Below are 24,482 nucleotides of genomic sequence, written 5' to 3'. Positions count from 1 at the left end.
AAGTTTCCAATTCTGCAAGATCATTCAATAGTCTTTCTGTTAGTGAAACATTAGTATTATCTACTTCTTCTAAAAAAGTTTTTAATTCTAAAAACTCTTTATCATCAAATATTTACCTCCTTATTGCATTGCTTGATCAATAATTGCTCCTTTTCTCCTCACTTCCTAAGAATGGCATCAATTTTAGGAGTTCTTGCTGCTATTGCTGCTTACCTAAATTTGCCAGTGAGATTTGTAAGTAAATGAATCAGTTTAATTGCTAATGGCAAATATCATATCCATCCCTATATTTATTTATTAATATGTCAATAAAACAGAAAATAACTATTTATTAATGTATACAATTCGTAAATAAAAATAATAACTCAGCTTGTCATTAATTTTTTTTTTCAATTCATTTTCATTTCATTTCAAATTCAAACTGTCCAACAAAAACTGGAGTCAGAGTCGACCTGTTTTTAGTGACTCCAGCTCCGACTCCTTTTACCCCAAAATCTGCCCGACTCTGACACTCCACAGCCCTGATTAATGGGCACAGTATGATCAACAAAATAGGGATAGATAGGAACTATAACCAGTGGAAAGTTTGTATTAATACGTTTTAAACAGAGCTTCATGTAAAATTAAGTAGCCTAACAAAGTAATAAAAATTAATGAAGCAGGCCAAATATTGATTGCTTATTAAATAAAGAGGCATCAGTTATTTCAGAATTCCATAGGAATGATTTGCACAATTTTGACAGGATCTTGACCAGCTTTCATGGTTTGATGGTAGCTAATTTTGGCAGTCAATGGGGTAATACACAAGTATGAAAGCGTTTTATGAGAAGCAAGAAAGCTTTTGTGGAAATGTAAATATGTAATAAAGATTCTGTGGGCAGCAGTTGAGCAGTAAAATCGCCGCACAGTGTTAGTTTAACCCTGGTTTAAACTCTTGCAATTGGTCTGGTCACATGTAATACTCAAACACAAGTTTGCTGCTTTTATGTGTGTATTGGCTGTTATGTGTATGATAAAAAAATATGACAATTCTACAACCAGAAAGTGGAATCAGAGGTATGGATATTTAAAAAGCGTAAAAAAAAAGGTATTGTCAACCATTAATTGGATTTATGTATTTTCACAACCACTTTAGTAAAAATAGGTAAATTTTCAGGATGGGCCAAATACTGCCAACTCTGCTCATAACATTCCTTCAGTAAAGCTCTGCGGCTATTTTCACATATATTCTTTTTATTGTATTTCTCTCTCCAATGGTTCTATAAATAATGCAATTATCTGCTGTTTTTTGAATGGAAACAAATTGTACATAGGGAGAAGAACAGCTAAAAAAAGAACCTCAAAATTATTTCTGGAAAAAATGCTTTATTTTTTAATATATCATATAGTTTTTAATCAAAATATAAAATTTATATTTTAAATTGTTATTCTTTTAATATGTTGATAATGTTTGCCTAAATATCTAAAATTTGGAGATTGTTTTTTAAAAAAGTCACGAAAATTGTGATCTTGCATTAGTAACATTTACTCTTTCATATAAGAAATTCTAACTTATAATAATGTTTGCCAACTTATGCTAAATATCTAATGTTTGGAGATTTTTTAAAAAAAAAAGTCATGAAAATTGTGATCTTGCATTAGTAACATTTTCTCTTTCATATAAAAAATTCACCAAATTTTGCCAACGTGGTTCCATTAATACATAAAGCATATTTTAATTCACATGGCATAGATGTAATAAATCATGAGTCTGGCTATAGAGCGCTAAAATCATTAGGGAAGGGAAATTTTAAAGCACTCATTTAGAAACTTAAGCTTTCTTAGATCATCATCTTGTGAATATGGATATCATAAGCTAGGGTAGCCCCAGCATAATGCATAATTTTCTTTCTTTCTTTTTTTTTTTTTCTTTTGCTTCTTCTCTCTTGTGGTTTCCTTTTCAGATGTTGCTGCTCAAAGTGAGATGCTGTTACATCCGTTTTGTTTCTAGCTGCTCATAGAGGTAAAACTGCTTATGTATTTGCCATGTGTGGAGACCCATAAGACTGGAAAGGAGGAACCTGGTAACTGATGGCTAAGTTACTGTCCCTAAAAAACTGCTTTGAACTCAGGAGTGTTACAGGCATACAATCAAAATTGTATAAACTGAATCAATGTAGGAATAAGAGTGCATAATGAATTGACATCAATGCAAGATTGGTTCTACCAAATAGTCAGCATGGGCATACCTTTGAAGAGGCTTATAATTAGCTCATGATCAAAGGAGAAAGAATCTGGATAAATTGTTGTTATTATCTTTATTATTAATTCAAATATCTGTGTAGGACTGACATCAGCATAGGGTCAGAATGTACTGGCAAAGAATATTGTTAATCTTCTGCCATGATCGGATTTAGTGAAGGTTAATTTTCGGTGTTAATTTAAGAAAATATTTTGTAATTTAAATGATTGCTGTTTCCAAGGGGAGAATTAGATATACTGTCATGGATTATTTAAATTCTTTTGAAAATGTTGTTAATCTTTTAATTAATATGCTACAAATTTCTGAATATTTTCATTTATTTTTGGTATTGTATTTCTTTTAACAGTAGAGTATTTATTATACAGTGCGTAGTCTAAGATCTGATGTCATTGGGACTCTGCATTTCTGGATTTGTGAAATTTCCATATTTTAAGTCATCAGTTTAAATCTATTAAGATGGAATGTAGAAATTATAAAATATGAAATAATGAAGCATTTATGACCTTATTTAAATCAAAATTTGGGGAAAAAATGCCTCAGTGTTTATAGACTTGCTTTATTAAACAGTTTCATTCAGTGTAAATTATTTAAGCTCTTAATTTTTTTGGGGGAAAGCTAATACTTATTTCTTTTTAATTTTATAAGCAGGCACAATTTCTTCCGAACCTCCGAATAACAAATCTGTACATTTCATGTCAAGATTTCTCATTAAGCAATCAACTGATAGTTTCATTTTGAATAACCTCTGTATCACTTTCTTTGCGATTGGTGATTATTTTTAATTTAAAAACATATTGCAGATTTCATTGTGCATGAATTGATTGATGATTGAAGCATTGTCACTGCGATGGAAATCTTCTGTTATCTCATTTTCATATGTTATCACTTCTCCACATTTCATCACAAATTCCATTAACTGAAAAAGTCCGCATTTACTTTTGATATTTGAAATCTTGCAAATTCACAGCTATCATCATCATCACCATAAAAGTGATAGTTGGCCATAAATTATGCCGAACATTAAAAAAAATATATGAATCCTTCCATGACCTTGACCATCGCACAGCAGATTTTATGTTAAATATTTCAACAATTTTTGTAATGATCTTGCCACTGTTCAGAAAATTCAGCACTGCTTTATATCTGCATTTATCTGCAAAAAAGGCTACTTTATCTACTTTATCAAAAAAGGCATTTTAATGTACATAGCACTCCAAATATCCATTGCCTAAAGGGGCTCTTTAGAGATAACTTTTCACTGTTAGTGAGTTTGGTAGATGCCTCTGCAAATTGTTCAGCTGCTTCTGTATCATATGAAGCTTTTTCACCTGAAATTTTTAACTGTTTTATACCATAATGATATTTAATTTTTTTTAACCTGCTTGTTGAACATGTGCACACAGTTTTGAAGTCCATATATATATTCATGAAATATTTTGGCTTGAGCCATTAACATTGGACCTGTCAATGGCAGGCCCTCACTGCAATACTATCTTGCCCAGCCAATCATTGCTATGTCATGATTGTTGTTTTTAGCTCAGTAAATGATTTTTCTGTTATTTATTGTGGGTGTGATAAGAGAATCCACAGAAAATTCAAGTTCCTTTTTTTGTTTTTATGTCATATGCTGTCGACTTTCCAATGCTATGCTCCTTGCATTTGAAACTATGCCTTTATCTATTTTTTGCAGCAATTTTTGCTGAATTGACATCAAAACATGTATTTGCTTTGCAGGTCCTGCTGTAGCTTCAAAATTAAACCCTTCTCAATGTAATTGAAAATTCAAACTAATTTTAACAGCCTGAAAAAAATAATAAGCTGAGTCAAATTAGAATGTTAAAAAAGAATTTGCTGTATTAACTGAACTTATGTTCCTTGGAATCTTATTTATTTTGTCTTTCCCCATAGTTATCTTAACCAAATAAAATAAGTATGAGCAGCATTCCATTCCAAACAATATGTCTTGGGGCTTATTTGTTTACATGAGATAAAATAAGTGCTAATCCATTTGAAAATGCAGTCATTACCACTGTCAATACAATATCAATTAGTAGGTACTTATATCTTAATGTGATCACCTTGGTGTAATTTGGTGATTTTTTACAGATGAAAATGTAAAAGTTACTTATTGGGTACAAGTTGGTGGTTTTATCAAAATTTTTCATTCCCAAACTATTAATATTTATTACAAGTTGGAAAATATTACCAACTAATGAAAAGGAAACGCTTTAGTAATTTAAAATACAGATTTTAATTATTAAATAAGTATTACATTATACATTTAAAAAGAAAATTCTCCAAAACTTCCTGTAATCTGTTTGTTCTGTTCTTTTTTACACTGCAATTGGTTTAAAAAAAAATCTGAGAATTCCAGAGATACGGCATTGGCTCATTTCCTTTAGAGAATTTGCATCAAAACTCTGTGCTGCAGAAGAAATTTTACCTCAGTTTCTTCCATCCCTGACAAGTTTCACAAAAACATATTTAAAAATTAAGTTTGAGGTATAATATATCATGATTTGTTTATAAAAGTCATTGGAATTAAAAAAAAAAAAAAAAAAAAAAAAAAAGGAAAAGAAAGAAAGAAAAGAAAAAAGAAATAACACATGCAAAAATGATGAGGTTGCTTGACTGAAGGATTTTTGAGGAAGGTTGCTTGACAAATCGTTATGAATATGGTAGCCAAAGTTTGGCACATTCTGAAAATTTGGTGATTTCTGCTAAGGTGGTTGCAATAACATGTAAGTACCAATCAATGCACTATTATTGGCCACTGGGCAGTTCCTTAGCCAGCAGGTATTTGGAAGTGACATGCAGGAATCATAGCTAGTCAGGAGAAAAATTGTTGTCATGCCTTACCTGCCTTTTCTTGAGTATTATATCCTGTTTTCCTAATCTTTGTAAGGGGTGAAAAATTGCTGGTGATCTGGGATTTCAGATATTGGACATATTTTGAACCTTGTACTCTATAAATATATGATGTTCATGTATTTGAATTATAATTACAAAATAAAATTGACTATAAATGCAGAATTCAGCACATTTATGTTTATGATGTGAAAATTTCTATAGAAGGCAGATAGAAGTTTTAGAATTTTTGAATTTTAAATCTGCAGTTGTAAAAATATATACTTATTAATTTGAGAAGATTTATGCATGCTAAATTATTTCATTAATATCTGAAAAATTATTATTATTTTTTTTTGTTGAAAAATTACTTTTTAATTTCTAAAGATAGAATAGTAAAAGGTAGAATTCATTTGTATCTTAATGCTTATTTATAGGGACTTTAAATCAGCCAACTGAAGTTAGTGGGAAACGACAGAAGAAAGTACCCCAGAGATTTGAATTAGCTCCAGTTGATAAGCGGAAATCTTGCATGGATGATTGCCAAGGATATGGGGAACCTCTTGGAAATATTGAATGGAGTATGTTTATTTTCGTAATGACCATCTTCTGTGTATAGTTATTGTAATAATGATACATTAATTGAAATTTATTGAAGCCTTATGATTGTTAATGGTTGCTGACCAGTCCTGCATAGCTGCCTACTTTCCCAATTTTTCATTACACTTTCCGATCTCTTGGTAGATCTCTGAATTCATGGTTTTTAATTTTTAGCAGTTACTAAGAAAAACTGTTAGAAAATATTTCCAAGCAATAAATGAAATTTATTAAACTAAGGAAACTTAAAATTGTGAAAATTCCATTTTCCCACCTCCAGCATAATTTTTCTTTTAAATTTTATTTATTTTTTTTTAATCTATTATAGACATCTCTGTAACTGTCCATAAAGATTCAATCAATGTTTAATTAGATAATACATGTATTTAATTTTACTTATAACTTTGAATAAATGGTACATCACTAATGTTAGCCACACAATAATATATTCATAAATTATTAAGATTTTCATTTTGTTTAAAAATTATGTTTGATGAACAAAATCTTTTCTTCTGTATTCAGAATTTCTCATTATAAAAAGATAAGAAAATTACAATACAAAATTAACCAACAAACCAAAAAATTAACATATTTTATGTCAAAATTTTATGACAAATGGATCAGTAACCTGATTATTTATTATAAAGTGAATTTAAACTAATTTTAAGTTCTTTGAAATTATGCTGTTGCGGAAGTTCCCAGTTCCAAACTTCAGAATCTTCTAGTATATCAAAATTCAAGGTTGGCAACTATTATCATGCATTATTAATTTACTCATGAGAGACATGCATCCTTTTCACTTCCTTGCATAAAATAAAGGAAGTATCGTAATAGTGAAAAATTTCAGGTACCATATTTCAATGGAAATATCTATTCGGACGATTTTTTTTTTTTTTTTTTTGCCTGACATCTGTATGTACAATGAGAATAAAGGACACTTTCTCTCAAAATGAATTCAAAAGGGATTTTTCATGACATCTGTATGTATGTGTGTATGTATGTACATAACATACTTATGTATATATATCTTGCATAGGTAAAAAATGATTAGCCATAGAACATTGAAATTTTGTATATGGGACTGCTATAACATTTAATTGTGTAAATTAAAGAAAAATCACAGAAATTGGAATAACTCATTAAAAAATAAGCCAGTGTGTATAAAATTTGAATAAGTTGTGAAATAAGAATTGCTGAGTAAAACTACATGTGCATTGCAAATTAGTAGCACTGCAATCGAAATACGTCATCTGCAAGGAGCATAAAATTGCATGTTTCAGAGCAAGCCTGTAAATTTTTACAGATAAGAAATCTCGGATAGCCAATTGGTAACAATGACTTTTGTTTGCAACAATGATCTTCATTTGCCCAAAGAATTGTGATGGAGAGCTGTCGGCAGACTAGAGGCTAGACAAAGTCAGACAGAAGTGGCCAGATCGCTAAATGTGAGACCTTCTAGAGTTCATAGACCTTGGCAACATTTTTTACCACAGATTCGACATCCAAGAGCCTAAGCCAAGGATGGCCAACCACTATGACGAGCGCTGATGATCGATATTTGTTGTTATGTGCTGGAAGGAATAAAGCCTCAACTCAGATCCTCCATTCCTGCAGCTACTAGAAGCTTGATGTCAGCATCAACCATGCCTGGAATTCTTCACGAAGGAGGTGTGTATGCTAGTCGACCAGCCATTTGTGTGCTGTCATCCAGACAGCGATGACATCCTTGATGTTTATGTCTGCCTTTATGCCGAGGCAATAGGTGATAATATCGTGTTGCAGGATGACAATGTTAGACTGCACTGGGCACTCGTTGTGGATGATCATCTTCAGCAGCAAGCAATAGCGTATGGAATGGCCAGCTCGATCACGGGACCTGAATCTTATCGAGCATGTTTGGGATGCTGTCAATCCTCTTCAGACCTTTGCCATGCTTGCAACTTTGCCTTACAGGAGCAATAGTTCTCACTTCCTACGGAACTGATGGACCGCATTGTCGACAGCATCACACATCGCTGTATGTGATGTATTGCTTTTAGGGAAGCTCATACTCAGTAGTGAAGCTAATTTTTTTATACCAAACTGGCAAATTCAAATTGTACATTTTATACTTATACTAGATTCTATACCATAAATCTTTGGTAAACTCTTTTCATGTTATTTTATACCTTACTATGTATTGTATACTGTGGGTCAGTTTCATTAAATTCTACATGTAAACTTTTGAGTAATCGCCATTTTTGTGATTTTTTTCATTAATTAGTCATAACTAATGTTTATATCCATTCCCTTACTTAGCTTAAAAATGCTTAAATGGCCCTTATATTCGCAATTGTTGGTTGTGATCATATACTTCAAGTTACAGAAGAGTTTTAAATGCTGAAACGATTCATATTTTGGCTATGTCAAATTAAAAAAAAAAAAAAAAAAAAATGTTTTGGCCAAATAACAAAATGTAATTTTTAATATCGTCTACCAGTTCCTATACTCATATTTGAGAAAGTTTTATTCTTGTTATGAAAAAATAAAATTGTAAGAAGTTTGACTCCTATACAACAAAAATTGTTTAATTTATTAAATTAATTAAAATATTATTTAATTTCAGAATTTCCAATTTTTGGTGTTATTTTCAACTTGTCTTGAAGGATCGGTTAATTACGTTAGAGTAATATGAGGAAATAAGTTAAAATAAGTGCAGCAAGAAATGTGTATAATTTAAAAGGCCGAACAGGGAAGTCATATGGTGTCCACATCAGATTTTTTAAAAAATAGCTCCATGTGAATATTATAAAAACAATTGCTTGCTTGTTACGAACCTTAAATATCAAAAACCTGCATTTAAAATTAAGATTTTGGCCTAGGAGAATGCATTTCAGGCTTATAGAAGCTGATATACATTGTTGGTCTGATCCTGTTATGAAATTTCACCGAACATGGTTGGCAAAGATTTCGTCAAGCATTTCAGCAGAAGTTTCAATTAACATATTGTTCTTTATTTAATTGGACAAAAGAGATGCAAATTATGGATATAGCATGTAAAAAAACTTAAATTTTGTGCCATTTGAAATTGTTGTGTTGCTGTTTAAAAATTTCTAAATTTTTTCACTGTAACTTTAAGTGTGAGAGCCGTGTTGTTTTAAATCTTCACAATCTTGAGGGCATACCTTCAAATAATAATGTGTGAAATTTCATTTGAATTGATTGAGCAGAAAGGCCACTAAGGACTCATTTATTGGGGGAAGTTTTTTATGACCACCCTATATGAGATATGTGCAAGCATGAGTTGGTTTTTGTTGCATGTAGACTAAAATGTATGTAAAAAAGAAGGCAGTTCTACCAAATGTAGAAGTTAGAAATAATTAAAATTAAAAAGGGTCAAACAGTTTTTTTTTTTTTCATAACTAGGGTTTTATATATTTTCATAAGTTCTTTTTCTAGTATCTTAAAGGAAATAGAAAAATTGACATTCTTAAGTCTTTAAGGTACATAATGTACTACTTAACACAGTTCTTCATTTTGATGAATATGTGCTTCACTATTGAGCCATTAATGATTAACTGACTTCAGTTTGATATGCTGATGAATTTTCATATAAATTTTTAAGCTTGATATGACTCCATTATTTTTCTTTCCATTCTTAATGTTCAGTATCATGTTAACCATGACCTATTACTGGGTAATAGCTCATGGTTAACATAAGGTACATAACTATGTTACTCCTGGTACAGAATATGAAATGTGTGCTTCCTTAAAAAAAGTGATTCTTCCACTCAAGTAATCCACTCAAGTAAATCCACTATCTTAACTGATGGATTACATATTCTTTTCACCTAGAAGAGATTCTTTTCTTCTAGAAAATCTGCAGCCATTACTAGAATTTTAAGTAGATTTTATATAATTGTTGCAAAATTAATATTTCTGCTTCAATTATCTGTAAAAGCAGGTAGAAGACATAAGTTATTGTTTTAATTGTTTACTATAAAGTATTATATGCTAATTTAAAATAATTAGTTATATTGTTATTTTAATACGTATTATTTTTGCAGTTAATCAACGGTTAAGAGTAGCTTCTATTTATACACTGAGGTTACTTCATAGGACTATTTATCGCAAGCAAGGAATGTTTTCTGTAAGTTAGTTTTATCATTTTTCTTTTTTAAAATATTTTTATTGGTAATTAGAATGCTTAGTATATCATTTAATCTCATCTAACATATTAAATGTATTTTGAAAATGTTTATTGTCAGAATGATAAATATAATGATTTTTGAATGAGTTTACTTATTTTTGATGTAATATATTAAATAAATGTATATACAGTACAAAGTCCGTAATGCGGACTCGTCGGGACTTCAGCGATTCCGTATTAAGGGTTTTTCCGGATTATAGATCATCAATTTAAATCTGGTAAGATAGCAGACAGAAATTATACAATTAAAAATATGAAACCGTAATTTATGAAATAAAGAGTAATTATGATATAAAGGGTATCAAAATTTACAAAAAAAACTTAATATTGATATGTTTACTTTATTAAACATTTCTTTCAATGTCAGTTGTGTAAGTTGCTTCGTTTTTTGTGCTAAACGTGCATGCGTAAACATTAAATGCATTATGCGCATGCGTAAATGCGTAAATGCATTACGTGCATGCGTAAAGCATACAAAAAAAAAGTTTGTGGCTTTGAGGTTCCGGATTATAGATTATTCCGGATAATGGACGTCCGGATTACAGACTTTGTACTGTATTTAATATATGTATAACTATTTATATTTGTATGTTTTTAGTATGCAGTGGTCTTCTCATAGCAGTCATTTTTGAAAATGACCAGTACTTTTGAGAACTTAAATAATACTGTCAAAAGTCTTTAATCCAGACTCATTGGGACTTCGACGATTCCGGATTATCGGTTTTTCCGGATTATAGATCATCAGTTTAAATCTGGTAAGATGGCATGCAGAAATTATAAAATTTAAAATATGAAACTGTAATTTATGAAATAAAGAGCAATTATGATCTAAAGGGTATCAAAATTTACAAAAAAAAAAAAAAAAAGCTTTATATTTTTTTGTTTACTTTATTAAACATTGATGTGTATTCATGATATTTATAATGACGAGGAATCGAGGAATTTGATTTAAATCATATCAAAGATGGGTAATCATCATCGAGATGAAATACTACATTTAGCAAGGAATTGTAAGCCGAATAAAATAAAAACATCTTCCCTGAAGATAAGGATAGTGATGAGAGATCAACTTCCAGTTCACTGTTCGCTGCATCGTCCCCCCCCTGCAGAGCAGCACAAAATTGATAAACATTTTTTGGAATGAATAGGGAATTAAAGGATATGTGCATTATGCATTTACGCATGCGCAGAAAGTTTGTAGCTTTGAGGTCCGGATTACTACAGATCATTCCGGATTATGGATGTCCGGATTAAAAACTTTTGACTGTATTATTAGTCTCTTGTTTAATTCAGGCTGACTTTATACCATTTATATGATGTAGGTCTGAGAATCATCAGTTACATTTTTACTGCTTTCTGAAATACTTTCTATTCTGTCAATGAATGTCAATTCTATTCTGAGGCACACTGAAGTGACTACATATTTACTTCATCTCCTTCTTTAATTTGACATCATGACTATCATCTTGGGTGCTTGAATCAGAAACACAGTCAAAATGTTTACAGCTGCTTTCACTATCCGAGTCAGTTTCATCAACAAGCTTGTCGTCAGATAAATTGAGATATATTATTGCTCATTCTATTCGAAGAAGCTGTCATTAACCCATTTCCCTTTTCAGAAAATGAAAAAAGTGTATAAAGTGTATGAAAAACATAACAAATTGTGTGGATATAAAAATTATGCAATTAGCGCCATTTTATAGAAATTTTGTGGAAACATTATAATATAGACTAGGATGGACTAAAAAGTTAATAAATAAGTCACTTGGCATGCTGCGACAGTATCAAAAAACATCCTGTAGAGGGCAAATTAGCTCTTCCATAGGGCTCTGCAAATAATCTTGAAAGACAAGTTATGTCATATCTATCACATAGCAAATAATCTTGGACGACAAGATATCTCATCTGTTGCAGTGAAAGTGTTAAGATGAGCACCACTGTTTTGACAGTTTTGAAGGTAATCGCTTAGAGGGGTCATTTTCAGTACCTACTTATATAGTCTAAGAATGTGAAAATTTTATAAAATTAAAAATATTTAATATTTTTATTAAATTTATTTCCCACATTTTTATACATAACAAAGTGCTGTAATAAAATACACTTTACACACTTGAAAAGGAGTATAAAATAATGTTTCCCTCCTTGTGCTGCACGTTAAATGATGCATAAGTATATTTACTTTTAAATAGGAAAAACATATAAGGAAAAGTGTCGTGAAGTTCAGTGGTTTTCCCTTTGATGGCACTCATCCAGAAATAGCAAGGAGAAGGGAGCAACTTGAAAGGTTAGTCATTTTGTTTTTGACTGACATTATTTTGATATTTTTCTTTAATGTTTCCTTTATTTAAAATCAGCAGAATAGCAGCAATTTTTGGTTATTGTTTTTCAAATCTTCCCCTCCCAAACAAAAATTCAAATGTAATGCTTTTAGAATTTGAACCACAAATTTATCTTTCTGCTAGACTTGATAGTTTTTTAAGTACTAACTTTAGATGTATAAAGAATGTAGAAAAGTAGAATATAGTGAAGAATATAAACATTAGAATGGCCTAAAAAAGAGCAAATTATTTTCTGGAATAAAATATGTTAAATAAAATGTATTGAAAATATTTCATTTTAAAATCCTGACTATATACTACAGAAATTAAAAAAAAAATCTGTTGTTGTCTTTGAGACTTATCTCACTAGCTCAGGAAATTCTTAAAAAGTCCTCTAATACCCAAGGCCAACACTTCTTTATAATCTGGATCAAGGCCCATGTTGGTCATAAAGGAAACAAAGAGGCTGACATGTTAGCCAAGGAGGCAGCACAGGAAATCAGTGCCAAGAAAATAAGCATCCCCTTGCCAGCTTCTCACCTGAAACTAAAACTACATGTTACAACTAAAGACTTATGGCAACAATGGTGGGACGCTGCAAATACAGGCAGAAGAGTTTACAACCTCTTCCCCAAAGTTGACTCTCCTCCAATCCCTCACTCCAGACATATCACGTGGTTTATCACGGGGCACGGTCCCTTTCCCACGTACCTCTATGCAAGAAATCTCTCTTCATCAGACTCCTGTGCATGTGTTGAAAAAGGTCACCCCGAACATTATCTATTTTCCTGCTCGTTTAAAGATTCCCTTCATCTAAAGAAGCCAAATCCAGAAGAGGATTTATTCCCATTTGTAAGATATGCAGTTAAGAACAAGCACTTGAGGAATAAAATTACGAAGGTTATTGACTTTTTGGCTGCTAGAAGTCAAGAGCTATGTAGTGTAATTTAACCTTCAAAGAAATGCTCTAGCAATAGCAAAATAAAGCAATTAAATGCAGATAAAATGTACGTGAGCGTACCTTTATAGGAAAGAAATAAGCATTGCAAACCATATGAAGCACAAAATAGGCCACTTACAAGTAGGGTAAGGGGCTCCTATCTGTTTACTTCAGGTAAATAGTAGATGACCCCTACAGTTCTATGTAACATAAGGTCACATTACCTGATAAGTGAACACATATAATAAATAACCAGCATTGAGTTGGTAAAGTATCAACAATGTAATGTATCATAGTGTCTAATTAATGTAAACTAATTATTGTAAAAACACACGTAATTGCATACAATGAACTGACAAAAATAAGTTGGCAATGTATCAGCATATGTATGCAGATACATCTAAAGTACGTAGTACGCATAAATATGCAGATGAAGCTATTTTTTTTCCTTTTGTTTTCAGACTTATTTACTTATGTCTTTTTCATTATTTTATATTGTTTTTTATTTTTGACAGCTGTTTGTAAAAAAAAAAAAAAAATGTAAACAAGTCATAATTGTAGGCATGCTCTATATACTAGAAATAAGTTGCTTCTAGCCACCTCAATTTATAATATCATGATCAATTTTTACATGCAAATAACAATGTACTGCTAGACAATGTAATTTCTGAAAATCAATTAACAGAAACATATGTTACAGCACATAATGAATCGTCAAAATTGAGCTGTTAAAGTTTCAGCACAACTTTACAACAGCACTTAAATGTAAGTTTTGTAAACAATTTTATAGCTCTTAATTAATTCTGATAGTAAACAGATCATGTTTACAAAAATGATTTGTAATGTGGGAACATCACGCTTGTTTCTAATGCAATATATAATGTCCTGAAAAATGTTGCCTGTACCCACTACAATAGATAACATCTTGAAATATGCACCTGCAAAACTATGTATTTCGCAATGTATATTATGTAATTTAATCCCTTTTACTTGAGCTAATTTTACGCTAAAAGGTAGGAGTACCGTTGATGCCGCCGCTGGTGGCAGTACTTATATAGTGCTCACTGGAGTCACAATTTCCATCACGACTCGAGGAATGATGCCAGAATGTTGTTAGTTTTCTAGTTAGTGTGTGGGGCTAATACCTGCTTACTTAAGATAAATATTAGGTGGCCCCCTCACTTCTACATAACATAACATAGCATAACGTAACCTTTAGAACTTCACGGACCACTAAATGTATAATTTCTCATTTGGTGGACCACTAATATGAGTTTAGAAAAAAAATAGTAAATACATTTACATTATAATAATCAGAAAACTTTTATTTTATTAATGTGAAATGCACCCATTAAAGGTAACAAGAGTTATAGAGTAATTACTTAAAGAAATGAAAAATTTAGGTTTATTTAAATGTTACACATTTTTATTAGTGTGTTATTTCTTCCTGTTTATTTGAAATCAGTTTGTGGGCTTTTGGTTCTAGTGACTGCAAGACGAAGAGCCACGTTTATTTCAAGCCAAGACCTGTACCGAGTTTTAACAGCTGTTACAGAAGAAAATGTCTTTTCACACAAATATATTACTGAAAATTGAATTAAAATTTTCATAGCTTTTCCACTCAGTGATGGGTATTAATTTTTTATAGAGAGGTAATAATGGAGTCTTTATAAAGACAGGGTTCGTACGGTCCTTAAAAGTCCTCAATTTTTTCAAAAATGAGTTTTGGTCCTTAAAAGTCCTTAATTTTGGCCAAAATGAATAAACAGTCCTTAATTTTGCTCATTTGACATTTCTTATCATTTCTAATGATTGCCATTCTATGTGTGAATTGCGATTTCTCATGAATATGGAATTAAAATTGCACGGCTCTTAAACAATCTGTTGGCGGATTTGTGTTGCAAACGATAAAAAAAAAAAAAAAAAAAGCCAAAATTTGAGCAATTCTAACCTGGAAGGCCACAACCCTTCCGACGCCAATAGGAACGAGATGCCTGGAAAGTGCATTTTCAATAAACTGTGGCTTCATCAAGCTGACTACAAAGACTGGATATTGATGGATGACAATCCTTATAAAGCTAAATGTGGTCTTTGTTTGAAACAAATTGAAATTTCTATAATGGGAGAGTCAGCGCTGAAAATTCACATGAAAATTAAGTTTCGTTTTATCATTTCAATTTGTTTTTACACGGTTTTGCTTAGCTTAATTTCTGTGTTTGTTTCAATTAAGCCATAAATTAATTTTTTATCACCTTCTACGGAGTTTATTCTCTTTTTCACATACTATATGTATGGGATATCAGGATTATGAGTTTATTTCTGCAGAGGGTCTGTTATCAATTTCGCGGGAAATCTGTTGGCTCCATTTCGATTTTATGTCGCCAAGGGCAAATTCTGTAACGTTAGCCGAGAAAAAGTGAAGTTCGGAAATACGTTTTGAAGCTTCAATAGACAATTAAGTATTTGGTTTAATCCTGTGCTGTTGATAGTAATGCATTATTTTTGCTAATGGCGATACAATTATTAGTTGAAAACAACTAACTAATTAAAAATTTTTTAATATTTTTAAAGCTGAAAACAACTAATTGAAACTAATTTTCCTGAATTAACTAGATGCAAAATTAACTTTCATGAATTACTAAAATGTTATTGGGTAGAAGTTTAACTGAAAATTTACATTCCGTATATATATATATATATACAGTACAAAGTTCGAGGTCAGAACTTCGGTGATCCCAAATTTGAGATTTTTCCGTACATTAGATCATTTTAAATCTACTAAGATGGCACGTAGAAATTATAAAATTGAAAATATGAAATCGTGATTTATGAAAAAATGAAGCATTTATGATTTAAAGGGTATCAAAATTTACAAAAGAAAAGAGCTTAATATTTATATGTTTACTTTATTAAACATTTCTTTCAGTGTGAGTTGTTTGATTTGTTTTCTCTGCTGATACTTTAGACTAATACTATAGACATATAATTTCTTGTTGAGTTATTAAGTTCCATTGTTCAAGTCCTGTAATTGCTGTGTCGAGAATTCCGAATAGCTTGTCAATCAAAATTTTTTCTCGTTCAGTAACCTCTCTGTTACTTTCTTAACTATCGGTAGCTGTATTTTCTGGATTTACAACCATACTACAGATTTCGCCCTCTGTTAATTGATTGATGATTGGGTCATTGTCATCGCAATGAAAAACTTCTGTTTAACTTCCCTAAATTCTGCCGCCTGGTGCGGCCATGCGAGCTCTGGCGCTGGTTCTGGCTTTATGTGAATAACAAATCAGTTATTCTTAATTCAGATAACTCTAAATATAATCGTTTGTCCTATTAATCATTAACAAAATCTATTTTCAGCATAAGGAAAGAAATTTCTGTTAAATCTCCCCTTGTCAACATTTTAGCGCATTAAACTTAAATCTGTAATCGGATAATACTCTGTTATTTGGCGTCGCTGCATGAGTCATCACTCAAGTTGTCATCCGTTGATAAACATGCGGTGATGAAAGCAAAATACAATAAATAATGATTCGTGATTTCGGCATCAAGGGTATAAAATATTAGTTGGTGTAAAATTAACAAATGTTTCGGTTTGAGATTATGTTAAGCAGATACGCAGCTATGGAATCAAGTTACTAATCACACAAATTTATGCTAAAATAATTATTTCTTCAATAATGAGATAATTTATTTAGCGCCAAACTGAGATTAAGAATCGGGATTTCCGGCATTTTTTTTTTTATGATGAGGAAAAAAATCTAATGCACATGCGTAAAGCATACCCCTTCCCTCCAAAAAAGCCCTAAAAAATTGGTTGGTGGTGGCTTTGAGGTCCGGATTTTAGATCATTCCAGATATTGGACGTCCGGATCTCGGAATTTGTACTGTATATATATATATATGTACTGTATATATATATATGTACTGTATATATATATATATGTATTGTATATATGTACTGTATATATATATATATATTTAAACAAATTTAAATTTAATTTTTAACAAACACATATAAAAGTAAAAAAGCAAATTTAAATCCTAAAAAAAAAAAGGAAAAAAGCCAAAATAATTTTTAAAAAAATGTGCAAACTAAAAAATGTATATTTTCAGTATACATTTCTTATTATATATCTATATTTCTTATTATATATATATATATAGGTAGATAGATAGATCGATGCATTATATACATATTATATGCGATACTTAATTTTACTAATGCCTTGCATGTAATGCCCCTTTTAGCTGCAAAACATCTTTCCCTTCTCAACTGCAGAGTTTCTTCTAACAGTATCATGAATTTTGTCAAGTTAGAAGAACCATCTACTTCAGGAAAAGATGTAACTGCTAATTCAACATCAATAAGTGTAGAAAATAATAAAATAAATTCTTTTCTTTTCAAATATGATGTTACAGATGCAGAAATTTTGTGGGCTTTTAAGTGCATCAAAGCCACTATTCTTTTAAATCGTGCGATGATATTGGGCCTTTATTCACTAAAATGTTCCCGGATAGTTCCATTGCAAAATAGTTTTCATGTGGTGAAAAGAAATGTGCTTATATCTGTTATTTTGGTCTTGGCCCTTATTTTAAAACTTTGTTACTAAAGCATTGTAAAAATGCTGAGTTTTTTACATTACTATTTGATGAGACTCTTAATCTGACAAATCAAAAGAAGCAACTAGATATTTATGTGAGGTACTGGCATCACGAAAATAAGGTCAGAACTCAGTACCTTACTTCTGCATTTATAGGGCATGCAAAAAGTGAAATTATTTTATCCAAATTTTATGAATGTGTTAAAAAACTAGACTTGTCAAAACTCTTACAAATATCGATGAATGGTCCTGCAGTAAACTGGAAATTTTATGATTTATTGCAACAGGACTTGACAAAGGAATATTACATTCAATGCTTGACAGTAGGTTTACACATTCTTAACAATGCTTTCAAGCATAGGATGTCATCCACCGGCTGTGACATTTCATCATTCTTATCCTCTTTATATTGGATTTTTAAAGATTCTCCTGCAAGACGTGAAAATATTTTAAGTATATCTGGCTTAAAAAAGCTACCTGTGAAGTTCTGCTTTTACCGATGGTTGCAAAATGTCCCAGCAGTTGAAAGAGCCATTGAGATATGGGATGACTTGGTACTGTACATTAAAGAAGTTGAAATGGGGAAATTTAAAAAAAAAATTCATCGAAATCCTTCTCAAATATTTTGGAGGAAACTAAAGATAAAACATTTCTTATAAAATTAAATTTTTTTCTCTCTCTGTCGAAAATATTATTGCCTTTCCTTGAATATTATCAAAGTGATAAACCACTTACCGTATTTACGCGAATGTAATGCGCATCGTTTTTGGCCAAATGTAATATTCAAAATTGGGGTGCGCATTAGATTCGATGGCGCATTAGATTCGAGTGCAAAGTTCGCCGATGACGTCAACCAAATTTAAATTGTAACAATGGATTACTGTATTTCTCGACTAGATTTACCGTTACATTTATCGTTGACACATTATTGCATAGAGGATACAAACTGCAGAGTACCTAGTCACGAAAGGGAGGGCAAACAGAGGAGAATGTCATATGACGCTACTTTCAAATGTAAAGTAATTCTTTATGCTGAAACAAATGGCAATAGAAAGGCAGGGAAGAGTTCAACGTAGCTGAGAGCAATGTTCGCTTGTGGGGGCAACAGAAATTGGCACTGTTTGCAACTAAAGCTAGTAGAAAGAAATTGACTGGCCCTCGCAAAGGAAAACACCCTAAAATTGAAGAAAAAGTTTTGGAATTTGTACGTGAAAGGAAGAAAATGGAACAACCTGTGACTAGTGACACCGTAAGAAATAAAGCAGAACAGGAGGCTGAAGTTCTTGGAATACCAAAACAAGAGTTTAAGGTTAGCCGTGGATGGGTGGATCGGTTTATGAAGCGGATGGGCTTATCTCTAAGACGCCGTACAACAATATGCCAAAAGCTTCCTGCAGATTTTGAGGGAAAACTACTAACATTTTAGCGGTATGTCATCACACTTCGGAAGGAAAAGAATTTTTCAATGGGGCAAATTGGCAACGCTGACGAGACGCCAATTTGGTTTGATATGCCTCATAACTACACCATTACGAAGAAGCGGACTAAGGAAGTTATCATTAAAATTTCGGAATGTGAAAAACAACGCGTAACAGTGATGCTGGCAATAACAGCAGACGGGTGCAAACTTCCCCCTTTCTTAATCTTCAAACGGAAAACAAGCCCTAAAACCCCTAAGAATGAAAATCTGTTCCCAGATGATGTCCTGATTCGAAACCAAGAGAAGGGGTGGATGACGGAATCATTAATGCTTGATTGGCTCCGAAATGTATGGGAACCCCGTCCCGGTGGGCTCTTCAATCCACCATTATTGCTTTGTCTGGACCCATTTCGTGGTTATCTCACCGACGACGTAAAAAAGAAGACGCACAGCCTAGGCAGTGATCTTGTAATCATTCCTGGAGGGATGACGTCTGTGTTACAACCACTGGACGTTAGTATAAATAAACCTTTTAAGGGGTACGTTCAGTCGGAGTACGAAAAATGGTTTTGTGAACCAAACCGTGAATTGACCCTGATAGGAAAAATTAAGCGTACTGCACCGCACATTGTTGCACACTGGGTTTCTGCTGCCTAGAAAAGCATCAAAGATCCAATGATTGCGAAATCTTTCAAGAAATGCTGCATTTGAAATTCATTGAATGGCAGTGAAGATGACGTGCTCTGGAACGCCGAGGATGACGATGATGACGATGAGGAAAGAAGAAATGAATCTGCTTCTGACGAAGAGAGCTGCGAGGATTCCAGTGATGAAAACATTAGTGAATAAAGACGATTACTATTAATCACTGTTTGTAGAAACTGTTAGCTATAGAAATGTTACGATTTATTTCATGTTCATATTTTACGATACGATTCATATTTTACGACCGTATATGCGATAGTGGTAATTAACAATGATTGTTTCACATAACAATAGCCCACTAATAGGTTAATTCTATGCTCTTCTACTTTATGTATAAATCCATTGTTGTATAAAATATGGTATCTAAATTTAAATAAAATTATCATACCATTGATTGATAGTTTTTATACAAATCCATATTGTATAAAATAAGATTCAATAAATTCCTCACACCGTTGATGCACATTACATTCGCCGACAAACAATTTTTTTATTATTTAAAGTTTTAAAATGGGGATGCGCATTAGATTCGATGGCGCATTAGATTCGCATAAATACGGTATTCCCTTTTTTGCTGAAGATATCTTAAAACTTGTAAATGATTGCCTTCAGCACTTTAAAGTTTTGAAACTAGAATATTCAAAGATAACTAAAGCAGAAATTCTTTATAAATTTAATTTTAATGATCCAAATTGTTATAATGATAAATGTAAAGTTTATTTGGAATTCATTGCTGAGCAGTTAATGAATGATAAATGCCGCAAGAAGGACATTTCACAAGCTGAAAGTTTTGCATTGAAACAAATTCAACAATGTGTCTTAACAATAGTACAACACTTAATGTCTAAATGTCCAATAAATTATTCTCTTATTCGAAATGCATCTTGTATAGACCCGCGATTGATGGTTAAAAGTCCAGAAAAAGCCCAGAACAAAATGAAAATAGTGCTAACGGTATTAATGCACAATAAACGTGTTTTACAAGATGATTGGGATGAAATTCTGCTGCAGTTTGGAGAGTAGTTAAGACAAATTTACATGATCTTGACACATTTCTCACTTCTTATTTTCATGATTTTCACTATTCAAAAGTATGGAAAATAGTGAAAATGATTCTTATCTTGTCACATGGACAGGCCTCTGTGGAAAGGGGCTTCTCTGTAAATAAAGCAATTGAAATTGAAAATTTAAGTGACTCATCATACATTTTTCAACAGTATTTGATTACATAAAATTTTCTGGAGTTGTTTTTAATATCAAAATTAATAAAGAAATGAGATCAGCAGCAGCTTCTGCAAGGTCTAAATATATGCAGTATTTAGAAGAACAAAAATCTTTAACTAAATCTGAAAATTCAAAGAGGAAAGAAATATCATTGAGGAACAAATTGATTATATGAAGCAGAAGAAAAAATTTCTTCAAAGGGACATTAAAGATATTAATGAAGAAGTAGATGCTTTAGCAGATGAAGCTGAGACCAGCATGAACATTGATTTGTTTATCAAAGCAAATGAACTTAGAAGAATAGTTAAAGAAAAGGAAATAGACATAAATAAATTAGATGTTAAAATAGCTGAAAAGATTTCAGATTTAAAAAAAGCACAAATGTTTTGTATCTTTTATTGTACAGTTTATTATTCTAGTATCTTTCAAAAAAACCAAGGAAATAAATTGTATGTTTACAAATCAGTTATTTTAATCTGCAAAATATTCTTACATTGTGATTATAATAGTAGTTGACTGTGTTTAAATAAATATCAAATAAGTTAATAATAATCATGTAAATCTCTAAAATAGTGACTGTTATTAGTGTAAAATACACTTATACATGTTTTTAAAGAAATTATGTTCCTAATTTAATGTTATCTACTTCATAACTTGTAGGGAGTTAGTTTAATTTTCAAAATTGTTTTATAGTAAGTATTAAAGTGAATTTAATAATAGTGCATAATACACATTTCTGTTAGTTTCTTAAAGTGAAATTACAAGCATGAAGTCGGTTGTATGGATAATTGCTTTATTCTATTTGTTTTTTCGTTTGCTGATAGGTCCTTAATTTTTTCTTTGGTGGTCCTTAAAAGTCCTTAATTTTCATGTAAGGAAATGTGTACGAACCCTGAAAGATGACTAGAATTTAGTTTTTAAACTGTCTTGCAAGATAGATCTATCTGGTTTTCTTTTTCATTCATGCTTAATTTGCTATCCTTAGTGTTTGCTGAAAATGAATCTCTATTATCCACATATTTCCATGCCTAGGATCTTCCAGCCTTAGGTAATAAAAATCAAAACATATGTCAGTGACTGGAAGTGATGTTTAATAATGGATACCACTTGCTAGTTGAGATCATTCTCTGCCATATTTTCTTTAAAATACAGTCAAAAGTCGTTAATTCGGACACCCATAATCCGGAATGATCTATAATCCGGACCTCAAAGCTACAAACTTTCTGCTCATGCGTCGCGTTCACGCATGCGCACAGGCGTTTACGAGAGCGCATAAGACCCTTACAGCTGCGAATATGTTTGTGCGCATGCGCGTTTATACGCTAAGCTAAAGTTATCTAATTCAGTTAATGTTGCAGATTGCGTTGTTCCTTAATCTTCGAATTGGATCCGGCTTATTATTTTTTGCAGACCGTTAGAGCAATTTTATAAAAGTAAGCTTGAACTTTCGATTATGTCAAATAGAATTTCCGATATATATTTACTACAAAGCGAAAGTATGTTTTGAAATCCGAAATCTGTTTATCAATTTCACGCTGCTCTGCGGCAGAGGGGGGGCAGAAACGTCATTATTAGATTAGGATAGATTAGAAAGATTATGTCAAATAGAATTTCCGATATATATTTACTAATATGTAATTTGTATCTACAAAGCGAAAGTATGTTTTGAAATCCGAAATCTGTTTATCAATTTCACGCTGTCAGCACTATCCTTATCTTCAGAGCAGATGTTTTTATTTTATTTGGTTTATAATTCCGTACTAAGTGTAGTATTTCATTTCGATATACTCCGTCTTTGATATGATTTAAATCAAGTTCCTCGTCATTATAATTCGCTTCTGATAGTGAAGTGACCCAGAGGTTATTGAAAACGAAAACATTTCGATTGACAAATTAGTCGGTATTCTCAACACAGCAATTATAGGACTTGAACAGCGGAACTTTGTAACTAAACAAGAAATTATGTCTGTTTAATAGAATTAAAGAGAAAGTATTATCACATGAAACAAAGCAACTTGCATTGAAGGAAATGTTTAATAAAGTAAACAAATAAATATTAAGCTTTTTCTTTTTGTAAATTTTGATACCCTTTAGATCATAATTGTTCTTTATTTCATAAATTACGGTTTCATATTTTTAATTTTGTAATTTCTGCATGCCATCTTACCAGATTTAAACTGATGATCTATAATCCGGAAAAATCGATAATCCGGAATCGCCGAAGTCCCGACGAGTCCGGATTAACGACTTTTGACTGTATATAAGCATTTGTAGATTTCCTTCTACAGTGTTTGTCACAGTGATATTTTTTTAAAAGCATCTATTTTACTCGTACTGTAAACAAGTACCTAAGTTGTCCTTGCATATGTTTGGTTCAATTAACAGAGGAAAACCATCTGCCTGGTATGCCAGCTTGGCTACCCACTCAAATCGTTGGATAAGGGTTCTTGAAATTCCAGATTGTTTTGCTGCTGAAAAATAATTTGATTTCATCATGCAGGACGAACAGTCTGTCATTATTTTGACCCTCGAAAGCCATCTCACTTTAGTGTGAAGAAGAAGGTGAGTATACTGGGAACCCACTTCTTCACAAAGTGTTTCAAATAATCAAGAATTAAGCACTTTGTGTCAGATTTCATTTGTGATATTAATAACATCTGGTAATACTTGGTGTAGTTCTGAGGACATATTTTTTCACCGCAAATACTCACTATGTGTAATGCAGTGTGCGGACAGAAAGTCAGGGTGACTAACATTTTCATCTTTGCAACAACTCCTGATCGATGTCGAGTCATGTTTAGTCATTTCTTCAATTTTGGAGCAGTGTTAGCAGACTTATTACTTTCAGCTTCTGTACAGCTTTTTTCCCCAAAACCTCTTCATAGGCTTGCAATACACAAAGCTTGAATAATTCTTCTCCTGTCGTATATGGCCTTTTGTTTTTATGTATTTGAAGTGCTATCAGATAGAAAGCCTTTGATAGGAACTTATCTTAAACAACCATATTTTTAAGGTACCTACTTATTTTTCCAAATTTTCACACTTTTTTGTAAATTTTCAAATAGTTTCTTAGCTAAATCTGGGTGTCTTGTTTTCAAGTTCTTTCAGTTTTGAAGATTTCATGGCAGCATTAGATAAACTCTGAGAACAGATAATACCAAAAGGCCGTTAATTCAGCTGACTACCAGGTTCTGGAATAAATTCAAATTTCAATTAGTCTGAATCACATTTTCTTTTTATTTTGGGTTTTAATTCTTTGTGCTTCCAGTGTGAACGTTCTTTCTAATGTTGTCTGACCGTGACGAGAAATGTGGATGCTTTGATTAATTGATAACTTTTCTATTAAATGAAGTACAGTCAAATACAGTCAAAAGTCGTTAATCCGGACTCGTCGGG

The 24,482-nt window shown here is 31.7% G+C and overlaps 1 protein-coding gene across 2 annotated transcripts in view; it reads left to right on the top strand.

The window, feature by feature from the left end:
- LOC118180328 (uncharacterized) overlaps positions 1–24,482 on the top strand; it is a 178,520-nt gene that overhangs the window by 23,239 nt on the left and 130,799 nt on the right. For both annotated transcript variants that reach the window (XM_085823037.1, XM_085823033.1), the window contains exons 3-5: positions 5,527–5,670; positions 9,733–9,815; positions 12,065–12,159. In XM_085823037.1, coding sequence (XP_085679163.1) covers positions 5,527–5,670; positions 9,733–9,815; positions 12,065–12,159 — 322 coding nt within the window. The remainder of the gene's footprint in view (positions 1–5,526; positions 5,671–9,732; positions 9,816–12,064; positions 12,160–24,482) is intronic.

Source organism: Stegodyphus dumicola, chromosome 1 (assembly GCF_044657685.1).
Source record: "Stegodyphus dumicola isolate Sdum_Otavi_A_Nest chromosome 1, ASM4465768v1".
In the NCBI taxonomy this organism is placed as follows: domain Eukaryota; kingdom Metazoa; phylum Arthropoda; class Arachnida; order Araneae; family Eresidae; genus Stegodyphus; species Stegodyphus dumicola.
The sequence above is the reverse complement of the archived record's forward strand: the minus strand, read 5'-3'. Positions and strand labels throughout refer to the sequence as shown.